The 15,184-nt window shown below is 44.0% G+C and overlaps 1 protein-coding gene across 1 annotated transcript; it reads left to right on the top strand.

The window, feature by feature from the left end:
- The first annotated feature begins 14,644 nt into the window (after nucleotides 1–14,644).
- On the top strand, nucleotides 14,645–15,184 carry LOC136391526 (uncharacterized). Its single transcript, XM_066363236.1, has one exon. The coding sequence runs from the start codon at nucleotides 14,645–14,647 to the stop codon at nucleotides 15,182–15,184; it is 540 nt and encodes a 179-aa protein (XP_066219333.1).

Below are 15,184 nucleotides of genomic sequence, written 5' to 3'. Positions count from 1 at the left end.
AGAAATGGAATTGAAACAGAGGAGGGATCAAAGGGACCAGAGGAAGAGAGGACAGAGGGAAAGGGGATGATAGGATGGGATAAACCTGAAGGGAAGGGGGGAGGGCGCTGTTGGGAGGGTGGCAAGGGAGATGTTGAGGGGAATACGGGGGTGGGGGAGCATTCAGGGCGATAATAGAATCTATGTAAACCCAATACATTAAATTAAAAAAACCCAAAAAAACAAAACAAAAAAAATATTTAAGTAAGAAATTATACCAATTCTCTACAATCTCTTCAGAAGGTATAAACAGAAGGAATATTTCCTAAGTCATTCTATGAGGCTTGCATTACCTAAAATCAGACAACGATATTACAAGAACACAACAGACTGATATCTCTCATGAATATAGATGCAAAGACCTCAATAAAGTATTAGCAAGTCAAATTCAACAATACTGTATATAAAAATGGTTATATACCATGACCAAGTGAGATTTATCCCAGGAATGCAAGGCTAGTTTGACATTCAAAAATCAATGTAACCCATCACAACAGGCTAAAGAAGAAAAATCACATAGTCATATAAATAGATGCATGAAAAAGCACTTGACAAAAATGTATGTTATAAAACTCTCAGTAAACAAGGAATAGAGGGGAATTTCCTCAACCTGATAAATATGTACAAAAATATCATAGATATTGGTTAGAAACTCAAAACTTTCCCATTAAAATCAGTAAAAAGGGGAGGATGTGACCTCTCGTTACTGCTTTTCAACATCATATTATAAGTCCTAGATAATGTAGTAAGACAAGAAAAGGAGACTGTCTGGTGATGGCACAGTGGATAAAGCACTGCCCTAAATGCAGAAGCTGCCAGTGTGAAACCCTGAGGTCGCTGGCTCTGAGCGCAGGCTTGGCAGTGTGGGGTCGCTGGCTTGAGCACATGATCCCAAAGCTTCCCAGCTTGAGCCCAAAGGTTGCCCAAGGTTGCTAGCTTGAGCAAGAGGATACCAGCATGGCCCCAATCAAGGCACATACAAAAAGCTCAATATACAACTAAAGTGAAAGCAACTCTGAGTTGATGCTTCTCACCTTCTCCCATGCATGATGCATCTCACCCACTCCCTCCCTTCCTGTCTCTCTCTCACCCTCTCTCTCAAAATTAAAAAAAGGAAAGAAAAAAAAAAGGTATACAGAGTAGGAAGAAATAGTCTTTGTTCATAAATGACATAATAGTCTATGTAGAAAATCCAAAATATTCTATAAAAAAACTCTTAGAATATATGTTTACAGAAGGGTTACAGAATACAAGGATAAACATACTTTCATATAGATTAAATATTTAATGAAACAAAATAGAGAATGAAGCAGTGGGTATGTGAATATTTATAGTGTTGTTCTTACTTCTTTTTTTATTTTTTTTTAATTTTTATTTATTTATTTATTTTTTTGCATTTTTCTGAAGCTGGAAACAGGGAGAGACAGTCAGACAGACTCCCGCATGCGCCCGACCGGGATCCACCCGGCACGCCCACTAGGGGCCACGCTCTGCCCACCAGGGGGCGATGCTCTGCCCCTCCAGGGCGTCACTCTGCCCGCGACCAGAGCCACTCTAGCACCTGGGGCAGAGGCCAAGGAGCCATCCCCAGCGCCCAGGCCATCTTTGCTCCAATGGAGCCTTGGCTGCGGGAGGGGAAGAGAGAGACAGAGAGGAAGGGGGGGGTGGAGAAGCAAATGGGCGCTTCTCCTATGTGCCCTGGCTGGGAATCGAACCCGGGTCCCCCGCACGCCAGGCCGACGCTCTAATTTCTTCAAGTCTACAAAATAAAATATTTTTATTAAAAAGGTTTCTAGGCCCTGGCCGGTTGGCTCAGTGGATAGAGTGTCATCTTGGCATGTGTAAGTCCCAGGTTTGGTCCCTGATCAGGGCACACATGAAAAGCAACCATCTGCTTCTCTTCCCTTCCCTTTACCTCTTCTCTCTCTCTTCCCTTTTTGTAGCCAGTGGCTCGAACTGGTTCAAGTGTTGGCCTTGGGTGCTGAGGATAGCTTGGTTAGTTCAAGTGTTGGTCTCAGGCGCTGAGGATAGCTTAGTAGTTTTGAACATCAGCCTTAGGCACTGTAGATAGCTCAGTTGATTTAAGCATTGGCCCCAGACAGAGGTTGTTGGGTGGATTCTGGTCCAGAAGCATGTAGAAGTCTGTCTCCCCTCCTCTCACATAAAAAAAAAAATTTAGCACCAACTCTGACATGTCCCAAGTAGAGCAGGGAAGAATAAAACCTTCGCGGACTTCATATCCAGTCAACTTGTCCCTACCTCCACATGCACCCAGCCAGCCCTAGGCTCCACCCTCCTTCAATGGTAGTAGAAACAATATGTATTATTTGTGGCTGCATAACAAATTATTCCAAAACTTAGTGGCTTAAAACAACAAAAATGTGTTATTTTAGTTTGTATGGGTCAGTAATCTTGAGTGTGGCTTAATGGAATGACTGGCTTATGGTCTCCCATGAGATTGCAGATAGGGTGCTCACCAGAACTGTGTTCTCATTTGAAGATTTGGCCATGGCAGTGGTCAGCAAACCGCGGCTCGTGAGCCACATGCGGCTATTTGGCCCCTTGAGTGAGGCTCTTTGGCCAGCTTAGGAGTACCCTAATTAAGTTAATAACAATGTACCTATCTATATAGTTTAAAAAATTTGGCTCTCAAAAGAAATTTCAATCGCTGTACTGTTGATATTGGCTCTGCTGACTAATGAGTTTGCCAACCACTGGACCAGGGGAAGAGGTGTTCCCAACTTACTCACTTAGTGATGTATGATTTGGCTCTTTGTGGGCTGTTAGATTGAGGACTTCAGTTCCTTATTAGCTACCGCTGGAGGCCACTCCATAGGGCCACAGTGTAGTTCACAACATGACAGCCAGCTTCCCTTAGAGCAGGGGTCGGGAACCTTTTTGGCTGAGAGAGCCATGAATGCCACATATTTTAAAATGTAATTCTGTGAGAGCCATACAACGACCTGTGTATGTTATGCATTATCCAATAAAAATGTGGTGTTGTCCCAGAGGACAGCTGTGATTGGCTCCAGCCACCCTCAACCATGAACTTGAGCAGTAGGAAATGATTGGACTGTAATACATGAGAATGTTTTATATATATATATATATATATATATTTTTTTTTTTTTTTTTTTTTTTCTGAAGCTGGAAACAGGGAGAGACAGTCAGACAGACTCCCGCATGCGCCTGACCGGGATCCACCCGGCACGCCCACCAGGGGCGATGCTCTGCCCACCAGGGGGCAATGCTCTGCCCCTCTGGGGCGTTGCTCTGCCACGACCAGAGCCACTCTAGCGCCTGGGGCAGAGGCCAAGGAGCCATCCCCAGCGCCGGGCCATCTTTGCTCCAATGGAGCCTTTGCTGCGGGAGGGGAAGAGAGAGACAGAGAGAAAAGGGGGGGTGGGGGTGGAGAAGCAAATGGGCGCTTCTCCTATGTGCCCTGGCTGGGAATCGAACCCGGGTCCCCCGCACGCCAGGCCGACGCTCTACCGCTGAGCCAACCGGCCAGGGCCTGTTTTATATTTTTAACGTTATTATTTTATTTTATTTATTCATTTTAGAGAGGAGAGAGAGAGACAGAGAGAGAGAGAGAGAGAGAGGGAGAGAGAGACAGGGGGGAGGAGCTGGAAGCATCAACTCCCATATGTGCCTTGACCAGGCGAGCCCAGGGTTTCGAACCGGTGACCTCAGCATTTCCAGGTCAATGCTTTATCCACTGCGCCACCACAGGTCAGGCTATTATTTTTTTTTATTAAAGATTTGTCTGCGAGCCAGATGCAACCATCAAAAGAGCCACATCTAGCTCGCGAGCCATAGGTTCCTGACCCCTGCCTAAGAGCAAGAGCTAAGTCACAATCTTTTTATGACTTAATATTGAAAGGAACAGGCCATCAACTGTCATTTTTTCTATTTTCTGGAAGTGTGGAACTAAATCCAGCTAATGGTAAAGGAGAGGGGACTAAATAAGTGTGTGAGTACAGTAAATGCAGCCCTGGCTGGTTGACTCAGTGGCAGAACGTTGGCCTTGGGTGTGGATATTCTGGGTTCAATTCCTGGTTAGGGCACATAGGAGAAGTTCCCATCTGCTTCTCCACCCCTCTCCCTCTCACTGCTCTCTGTCTCTCTCTTCTCTCGCAGCCATGGCTCAGTTGGAGCAAGTTGGCCCTGGGCACTGAGGATGGCTTCATGGCCTTGCCTCAGGTGCTAGAAACAGCTCAGTTGTTGAGCAATGGAGCAATGCCCCAGATTGGCAGACTACTGCCCCCTAGTGGGCTAACCAGCTGGATCCTGGTCAGGGCATATGCGAGAGTCTGTCTCTGCCTCCCTTCCTCCCACTGAATTAAAAAAAAAAGAGTTGGGAGAAACCTTTCATTGCAGGGTCACCTCTGAGGAGCGAGGAGTTCCAGCTCCACAGCTGGCTTCCCAGCCCAGGACACCGATGCTGGGAATAGGAGTCCCCATAATATTCGGCTGTGAAAAACAGCAGGAATTGCACCTAAGAAAGACAAAGTGCTGCTAGGGACCAAAGGGCTGCTCTGAAAGGACCCACACACAGCTCGCTCACTCACAAACTCACTTGCTCTAAGTTCCAGCAGAAGCAGCAGCTCCAAAGCACCAGGAACATAAGGGGAGGAACTAAATTAACTAATTTCAGGGTGAGGACTGGAGGGACAGGGAATGGGACAACTCTCAACTCTTTTTAGGGACAGAGGTATTCACAGGTGCCACTGTCCCTTTGTTAAACTTTTCTCCCATTCAGCTGGCCTGGTGCAGGCAGGCACCAAATCTGTGTTCTCCACTAACCTAACTACCACCATTCACCCCACCCCGGTGACACCTTGAGAACTTACCCACCCAGCTTGCTCACTGGGCCCAAGCCTCTTCTAGAAGCTCTGCTACAAGAGGAACTACCTTGGCTCACACTGCAGATTTTTTCAAAGTCTTTCAAAGGTCCACAAACTGAAACAAGCAACAGCCAGCTTGGTGTGCCTTGTAATTCTTGCTAAGCAGTCCCAGTCCTGCACAAACAGTGATGAGTCTCAACCTGCATTGTAATTCTCATCAGGTGGCCCTGAGCCTGGCATAAGTGACAGACTTTCTTGGCCTGGAACATAGGTAGCACAAACAGCAACCAATCACAGATCACTTTGTAGCTCTTACCAAGCAGCTACAAGTCCAAAATAAATGGTGGCTGACCCTGGCCTGCATTGGAGCCATTACCAAGAGGCTCCAGAACCAACACACCCAGTGGCTGGCTTCAGATTATATCAGAACAGAACCCAACCAGCTCCACAACCAACACACCTAAAGGGGTAACTTGGCTGGCACCAGAGCCCACTAAAGCAACTCCCACTCTGTGAGGTAAGCACTTGCACAAGAGCTCATCTGCTGTAGTCACAGCCATCCCTCACAGCCATTCAGCCTGAGGGTCAACCCCACTCATTCATGCCAACAGCAGTAGAGGCCCAACTATAACAGGAGGGCACACACAACCCACACAGGGAACTACTGGCTCAAGTGACCAGGGAGAATGTGCCACTGATCAACATAGGACATCTTCTATATAGGCCACTCTGTCAAGATCAGGAGATGTAACATCTATCTAATACACAAAAACAAACACAGGGAGTTGGTAAAACGAGAAGACAAAGAAACATGTCCCAGATGAAATAGGACAAAATTCCAGAATAAGAACTAAATGAAATGGAGGCAAGCAACCTACTAGATATGCAATTCAAAACCTTGGTTATAACCTAGGGGAAGAATAGATGAACTCAGTGAGAACTTTCACAAATAAATTTTAAAAAAAGCCAAAAGCAAACACATAAAACAGAACAAGTTATTAAAGAATACAACTGAAATGAAGAATACAGTAGAGTGAATCAACAGCAGATTAGATCAGCAATCTGTAAGACAAGGTAGCCAAAAACACCTAATCAAAACAGCAAAATGAAATAGAATTTTAAAGAATGAGAATAGTTTAAGGGACCTCTGGGATACCAAAAATACCAACATTCACATCATAGGGGTTACCAGAAGGAGAAGAGAGAGAAAAAAGAATTGTAAACCTACCTGAAGAAATAATGCCTTCCCTAATCTGGCAAAGGAAAAAGACAATTCCAAGAAGTGCAGAGTCCCAACAAGATGAACCAAAAGGGGCCCATATCAAGATACATCATAATTCAAAGGGAAATGTTAAAGACAAAGAGAAAATCATAAAAATAGCTAGAGGAAAGCAGTTAGATGCCTATGAGGGAGCTCCCATAAGACGGTCAGCTGATTTCTCAAGAGAAACGTTGCAGGCCGGAAGAAAACGCAGTCAAATATTCTCAGTGACGAAAGGCAGAAACCTGCAACCAAGACTACTCTACCCAGCAAGATGTCCTTTAGAATCTAGGGAGAGACAAGGTTTCCTGGACAAGAAAACACTAAAGAAATTCATCACCACTCAACCAGTATTGTAAGAAATGTTAAAGGGACTTTGTTAAATGGGAAAGAAAAGACAAAAAATATGAATAAGCTATATAGGCAAGAAGAAAATTCTCACTGACAAAGGCAAAGACTTAGTAAAAGCAGTGGATCAATCAAATATAAAGTTAATACAAAGGTTAAAAGACAAAAGTATGAATATCATGTGTCATTATAACAATAAATTAAGGGATACTCACACACACAAAGTAAATAATGTTGACAAAAACATAAATCTAAGTAAAAGCTGTAGTACTTTTAAAATGTGAAAAAGCAGAAATGACATCTGACACCACAGAAATACAAAGAATAAGGAAATGCTATACAATTATATGCCAATAAGTTGGACAACCTGGAAGAAATGAACAAACTCCTAAAACATACTATATTCTTAGACTAACTCAAGAAGAAGCAGAAAATCTGAACAGACTGATAACTACTAACAAAAATAAGTAATAAAAAAACTCCCAAGAGAAAAAAAAATACTGGGCCAGTAGCTTCACAGATGAATTTTTACCAAAAATTCAAAGAATTAATACTTATTCTTTTTAAACTATTCCAAAAACTTAAGAGGAGAGAAGGCTCCCAAGTTTATTTTATGAGGCCAACATTACCCTGATACTGAAACCAGACAAAGACACTCTGAAAAATATGCAATTATAGGTCAATATCCCTCATAAACACAGATGTAAAAATCTGCAACAAAATATTAGCAAAATAAATTCAGCAATATGTTAAAAACATCATACACCATGCTCAAGTGAGATTTATTCCTGGCATGCAAGGCTGGTTTAGTATCTGCAAATAATTAACGTGATATACCCCAGAAACAAAATGAAGGATAAAAATATTATGATCATAACAATAGATGCAGATAAAGCATTTGACAAAATCCAACAACCATTTATGATAAAATTCTCAGCAAAGTATGGATAGAAGGTACACACCTCAACATAACAAAGGCCATGTATAAAAAACCCACAGCTAACATCATACTTAATGATGAAAAGCTGAGCTTTTTATTTAAGATCAGGAACAAGGCCCTGGTCAGTTGGCTCAGTGGTAGAGCATCAGCCTGGCATGTAGATGTCCTGGGTTTGATTCCTGGTCAGAGCATTCAGGAGAAGTAACTATCTACTTTTCCACCCCTTCTCCCTCCCCCCTATACCCTCCTGCAGCCATGTCTCGATTGGTTTGAGTGCATTGGCCCTGGGTGCTGAGGATGGCTCTGTGGAGCCTCTGCCTCAAGTGCTAGAAAAAGCTTAATTGCAAGCATGGCCCCAGGTGGGCAGAACATTAGCTCCAGATGGGGGTTTGCAGGTGGATCCCGGTCACAGCGTATGCGGGAGTCTGTCTATCTCCTCTCCTCTTATTAAAAAAGAAGAGAAAAGAAAAGAAAAGAAAGACCAGGAACAAGACAAGGATGTCCACTTTCACTGCTTCTATTAAACATAGTGTTATTAGTCCAATCCACAGCAATGAGACAAGAAAAAGAAATAAAACACATCCAAATTGGAAAAAAAACTGTCATTATTTGCAGATAACATGATATTATATGTAAAGAACCCTAAAAAATTCCACCTGTGCCTGACCTGTGGTGGCGCAGTGGATGGAGCAGCAATCTGGAATGGTGAGGTCGCCAGTTCAGGGCCCTGGGCTTGCCTGGTCAAGGCACATAGGAGAAACACCTACTCTCATTTCTCTCTCCCCCTTCTCTCTCTCTCCTATCTCTAAAAATCAATACCTTAAAAAAATTCCACCTAAAAACTACTAGAACTGATAAATTCAGTAAAATAGTAGGATACAAAATTAATATACAGAAATTGGTTGCATTTTAACACACTAATAATTAATTTTCAGAAAGAGAAATTAAGAAAACTATCCCATTTACAATTGCATCATAAAGAATAAAATACCTAGAAATAAATTTAACCAAGGAGGTAAGACCTTTACTCAGAAAAGTATAAGATACTGAGGAAAGCAACTGAAGAAGACACAAATAAGTGGAAATATACACCATGCTCAAAGACAGGAAGAATTAACATCATTAAAATGTCCACACTACCCAAGCAATCTGTAAGTTCAGTGCAATCCCTATCAAAATACCAATGGCATTTTATACATAACTAGAAGAAACAAGTCTAAAATTTATATGGAACCACAAAAGAACTGAATAGCAGAAGCAATATTGAGAAAGAACAACAAAGTTGGAAGTATCATGCTACTGATATCAAACTATACAAGGCTATTGTAATCAAAGCAGCATGGTACTGGCATAAGACACATAGGTCAATACAGCAGAACAGAGAGCCCAGAAATAAATCCATACACGAGGTAAAAATATACAATGAAGTAAAGATAGTCTTTTAAACTAATGGTGTTGGGCAAACTGGACAGATACCTGCAAAAAAAGAAGAAGAAGAAGAAGAAGGAGGAGGAGGAGGAGGAGGAGGAGGAGGAGGAGGAGGAGGAGGAGGAGAAGAAGAAGAAGAAGAAGAAGAAGAAGAAGAAGAAGAAGAAGAAGAAGAAGAAGAAGAAGAAAGAAAACTAGACCACTTTCCTACACCACATACAAAAATAAATGGATTAACCCTTTGAGTAGTGAGTTTTTTTCATGCTTGCTGACCCCAGGGAGTTAGTTTTTGTCAAAAATGAAATTAGTTCCAGTTACAGTTTTATTAACTTAAAATCATGTTTGTTTGATAACCAATTTATGAAAACAAGAAGAACATACATTTCCCTTTTTTTAATGTTGCCTTACACATTTTTAAAATAAAAACTTTTTGTTACAACCATACTCTGGATGGTCAGGAGGCACGAGGATGTACATGAATGTTTATACTACTCAAAGGGTTAAAGACTTAAATGTAAGACCTGAACCCATAAAACTGCTAGAAGAAAACAGGCAGAAAATTCTGTGACCTCACTCTTAGCAGTATCTTTTTGGATATGTCTGCTCAGGCAAGGGAAATAAAAGAAAAAGTAAACATTTAAATGGGACTACATCAAACTAAAAAAGTTTTTTTGTTTTTAGAGAAAGACAGGAAGTGCGGGGAGGAGAGAGATAAGCATCAACTCCTAGTTGCTTCACTTTAGGTTGTTTATTGATTGCTTCTTTTATGTGCCTTGATTAGGGGGCTTGAGCCGAGCCAGTAACCCCTTGCTCAAGCCAGCAACCTTTGGGCTCAAGCCAGCGACATTGGGATCGTGTTGATGATCTCCCACTCAAGCCAGCGACCCTGCACTCAAGCTGGGAAGCCTGAACTCTAGCTGGTGACCTCAGGGTTTCAAACTGGAGCCTTCAGCATTCAGGGCCAATGCTCAGTTCACTGCATCACTACCAGTCAGGCGAAACTAAAAAGTTTTTGCACAGGGAAGGACTGTCAACAAAATGAAAAGACAACTTACTGAATGGAAGAAGATATTTGCCAATGAGTCATCCAATAAGGGGTTAATATCCAAAATATATAAGGAACTCATACAACTTAACACTAAAAAAAAAAACTAATTTGTTTTTCAAAAGAGGGGAGCAGCTTGGCCTGCAGTGGTGCAGTGGATTGAGAACTGACCTGGAATGCTGAGGTCACCGGTTCAACGCCCTGGGCTTGCCTGGTCAAGGCACATACGGCAACCAATGTTCAGCTAGATTGAAGCAACTACTTCTCATTCTCTCCCCCATCTGTAAAATAAAATCTTAAAAAAAGGTGGGGGGAGGCCTTGGCCAGGTGGCTCAGTGAATAGAGCATCGTCCCAGCATGCCAGGGTTGTGGGTTAAATCCCCAATCAGGGCACATATGAGAAGCAACCAATAAGTACACAACTAAATTAAACAACTAAGTGGAACACCAAATTGATGCTTCTCCCTTCCTCTCTCTCAAATCAATAGAAAAAAATTTTTGCCCTGGCCGGTTGGCTCAGCGGTAGAGCGTCGGCCTAGCGTGCGGAGGACCCGGGTTCGATTCCCGGCCAGGGCACATAGGAGAAGCGCCCATTTGCTTCTCCACCCCTCCGCCGCGCTTTCCTCTCTGTCTCTCTCTTCCCCTCCCGCAGCCGAGGCTCCATTGGAGCAAAGATGGCCCGGGCGCTGGGCATGGCTCTGTGGCCTCTGCCTCAGGCGCTAGAGTGGCTCTGGTCGCAATATGGCGACGCCCAGGATGGGCAGAGCATCGCCCCCTGGGGGGCAGAGCACCGCCCCTGGTGGGCGTGCCGGGTGGATCCCGGTCGGGCGCATGCGGGAGTCTGTCTGACTGTCTCTCCCTGTTTCCAGCTTCAGAAAAATGAAAAAAAAAAAAAAAAAAAAAGGAGAAAAAAAATTTTTTTTAAATGGACAGAGGACCGATGGTCAACATCACTAATCATTAGGGAAATACAAATTAAAACCATAATGAGATATCATGTCACATGTGAGATATCATGTCACACCTGGCTATCATCAATAAAGCAATACGTGCTTGTGAGGAGGTGGAGAAAAGAGAACCCTCCTGCACTGCTGGTGGGAATGCAGACTGGTGCAGCTACTGTGGAAAACAGTATGGAGATTCCTCAAAAAATTTAAAATATAACTAGCATATGACCCAGAAATTCCAGTTCTGAGTTTGAAGAAATCTTAATTCAAAAAATATATGTACCCCTTTGCAGCATTATTTACAATAAGCCAAGATATAGAAGCAACCGGTATCCATCCACATATGAGTAGATAAAGAAGACTAACTTATTTGTGGAATCTAAAAAACAAAATAAATGAACAAAAAAAAACAACCCAGAAACAAACTCATAGATAAAGAGAACAATTGATTTCCAGTTGGAAGTAGGTCTGTGGGAATTGGTAAAAAACTGTGAAAGGGACTAAGAAGTACAAATTGCCAGTTATAAAAATAGTCATGGGAATGTAAAGTACAGCATAGGGCCGTGACGGAGAACCTATGACACGCGTGTCAGCACTGACACACATAGCCATTTTTGATGACACGTGGCCGCATGCGGCTGTATACCAGAGAAGTATGGGGCCACATGCCGAGAAGGACGTTTCATCCTCAGCTCCTGCATGGCCAGGTGGAGTAGCCGAGGATAAAACATTTGCTGTAGTGTGGACACTCTGTGCCGGAGGTCTGTAGGCCAAAACAACAGAACTCTGGCACAAAGCTTCTAGTTCTGGGACTTCCGGTTAGGCTGTTAGGGGATCTTTGACCTCACTTCCCGGCCAGCAGAGCAGGGAGCAGTGGAATGCCGCAGGGGCGCATCTCTGGGGGTCCTGTGATCGCCATTACCAGCACCACATAACCACAGCAACTATCATCCAATCTACTGTTCTGGGGTGTCGTGGATTTCTAATTGACCATCGTTACTGAGATAAGCGAGGGGGAGGCTGGGAGAAGCGAGGGCCTGTGCTATAGGTGCCGTTTCCCACCATTAGAAATAGCGGCAGCCACCTTAATTTACATAAGATGCAACTTGCAGAATTTCAAGACAGCATCTGAGCTCAGGTGTTTGTCGACTTGAGGTCAAAGCTTGAGAATCTGGAAAGGTGCTGCTTGGAGAATCAAGAGGAATGCCACTACGAACAGGAAATTTGGAGTGCCTGGCACCGTTTACCAGACACTTTTAGCACCCTGAAAAATATAGCAATAGCTTTACTCACAATTTTTCCCTCTATGTACTTTTGTGAGACCTTATTCTCAGCGTTAAATAATATCAAAATCAACAAAAGAAACAGATTGACAGATGAAGTTAGTAGTAGTGCTTGCTTGGGCTTGAAGTGTACAAAATACCAACCTTCAAGTGAAGATTTAGCCAATGAAATTCAGCAACAAAAAAGTCACTAATAGGCAGGTTAGTTAAAGAATTCCCCCTCCCCCTCACTTATCTTAGTTCACGGCACCTACGAAAGTTAAATAATATCAAGACCAACAAAAGAAACTGATTGACAGATAAACAAAGAAGTCACTAAGCAAGTAAGTTAAATAATTAGTTTTTGGCTTATTAGTTATATATTACAATTATACATTTTTGTTATTTAAACTATAAATATTGCGAAATTATGGGTTTTTTCTTGAAGTGACACACCACCTGAGTTATGCTCGGTTTTTTGGCGAATTTTGACACACCAAGCTCAAAAGATTGCCCATCACTGGCATAAGGAATATAATAATATAATAACTGTATATGTTGTCAGATGGGTACTAGACATAGTGGGTGATGACTTCATAAGGTATATAAATGTCTAATCATTATGTTGTACACTGGAAATTAATATATTGTATCTCAACTGAAATAAAAATATAATAATAAAATTATACAGGCACTCATTGCATTATTATTACTTTGACAATTTTATGTGTCAACTTGACCTGGCTAAGGGATGTCCAGATAACTGGTAAAATAATATTTCTGGGTGTGTCTGTGAGTTCATTTCTGGAAGAGATTAGCATTTGAATTAGTAGAGTGAGTAAAAAAGGTATACCCTCAACAATGTTGGGCAGGTATCATCCAATCCAATCAATCAGGGTTCAAATTAAAAAAAAATGGTGGAGAAGGGGCAAATTCTTCCTTTCTTCTTGAGATATCCACCTCTCCTATCCTTTGACATCAGACCTCCTGGTTCTCAGGCCTTTGCACTGGGACTTAATTATACCACTGGTTTTTCTAGTTCTTCATCTTGCAGATGGCATGTCGTGGGACTTTCCAGGCTCCACAATTGAATGAGTCAATAAATGTCCTCACATATGTCTCTATATATCCTACTGATGCTATTTCTTTGGAGACACATGCAGGGATACACATTATTGATCTTAAAAATAAATGTTATTTTACAGCAAAAGTGGATTTATTGAGAAATAGCAGAGAATTGCAATTCAAGATATGTGAGCTATGACAAAACCATAGTGATTTCTGGAGAACAAAGGAGAAGAAAGGGGAAGGTGGAAGAAGCTGTTATAAATACAGTCCATTGGAGAAAACTGGGAGTCCAAAGTCTAGTGACTTTTCATTGGCTGGGTTGTGACAATCTCTCATTGGTTGGACCACTGCTGAATAAGGAGAAAATCTTCCTCCTGCTGAGGTAGTCGAGTTGAAAACATCTTCCTGTTGGCCATGCAAGGTGTATCTCTTCCTGTCTGGGCAACCAATGGTGAGTGATAGAGTGTGAGTTCCCCCTAAAGGCCACCAGACTCCAATTTTGGTTGAGGTCTCCTTTATTAATTTTCACAATTCCAAACCTTTGCTTATACTGTGCATTAGACTAGCCTGTCTTCGCTACATCTTTCTCTTCTTGACCTTCCCCCACAATCTAGGCCCAACTAACACCCCCCTCCTGCAGGGAGCCTTCTCAGACTGCCACACCAATCCCTTGTGTCTGAATTGGTGCCAGGCTTGGGTGTCATAGATTACTTATTTCTTTGTTCCCGAAATGAATTAGACCTTATTTCTCTGCTAACCAAGTTATAAAGTTCTCTGGGTCAGATGGACAGGTCTTAATATATCTCCCATGACATGATTCTTATTTCCCTGTACCGCATATAGTGTGAGGTTAATACTATAATTACTGTTTCAATGAATCCATTAACTGGAGCTATTTATTTCCACATTTTTAGAATATCAAGGGGGCATCTCAGGGGTTCCGAAAAGGGCAAGGAATAATGCATCTTTCAGGGTAGGGATCGAAGTGGGGGCTGTGACTTTCAGTCCTCAACTTTGCATGCCCCTAAATTTTATCTGCTCACCCTGAAATAAGCTAAAGACAAACTACTAAAAAACAATGAGATCAATCTGTACCACAGAAATCGGGTTCCTCCAATGGCTGTCCCGTCTGGAATCCCAACCTCCACACTTGCTTTGCCTTCTGCTTTATCTCTCCCTTCCCCAGCGTGACGCCTTCGTTTAAAAGCCCCTTTGGTCCACAGCCATATCACCCTGAAACATCTGGCCTGGGAGGAGCCTTTCTGGAAGCCTTCCTGGCCTTGCGAGTCTGCGCGGGTAGCACCCGGGCCCCAGCACCTCCCCTCCCACCCCCGCAGTCCTACTGTACTGTACCAGCGTGTGGCTCTGGTCCCAGGAAAGTCTCACTAATTAACGAAACCGAACCGCAGAGCCTGGCTGAGAGCAGGTCACTCCATATACAACCGTCCAGTAAGTGCACATGAACCAGAACACCTGCGGGAAGCCGGGCTCAGCGGGACAAGTCTGCCAGCCTCCCGGGCCTCCCTCCCGGACCTCCCTCCCTGACTCTCCCCGGGCCTTTCCCGCGGCCTCTTCTCCCTGGCACTACCTCGACTATTTCGCGGCACACTCCTCCCCGCTGGCCTCCTGGCCCGCCCCACCACGCCGCAGCCCCGCAGCAGCCCGGCCCGCCCCACCACGCCGCAGCCCCGCCGCAGCCCCGCCGCAGCCCCGCAGCAGCCCGGCCTGCCCCACCACGCCGCAGCCCCGCAGCAGCCCGGCCCGCCCCACCACGCCGCAGCCCCGCAGAGCCCGGCCCCGCCCCACCACGCCGCAGCCCCGCAGAGCCCGGCCCCGCCCCACCACGCCGCAGCCCCGCAGCAGCCCGGCCCGCCCCACCACTCAGCAGCCCCGAAGCAGCCCCGTCCGCCCCACCACGCCGCAGCACGAGCCCTCAGGCGACGGGAAGGCCGCTGCCATCTGCCGAGCGAGGCGTCCGCCATGGGGCCCAGGCTCCTGA

Source organism: Saccopteryx leptura, chromosome 2 (assembly GCF_036850995.1).
Source record: "Saccopteryx leptura isolate mSacLep1 chromosome 2, mSacLep1_pri_phased_curated, whole genome shotgun sequence".
NCBI lineage: Eukaryota > Metazoa > Chordata > Mammalia > Chiroptera > Emballonuridae > Saccopteryx > Saccopteryx leptura.
Note: the sequence above shows the minus strand (reverse complement) of the source record. Positions and strands in the feature narration are given on the sequence as shown.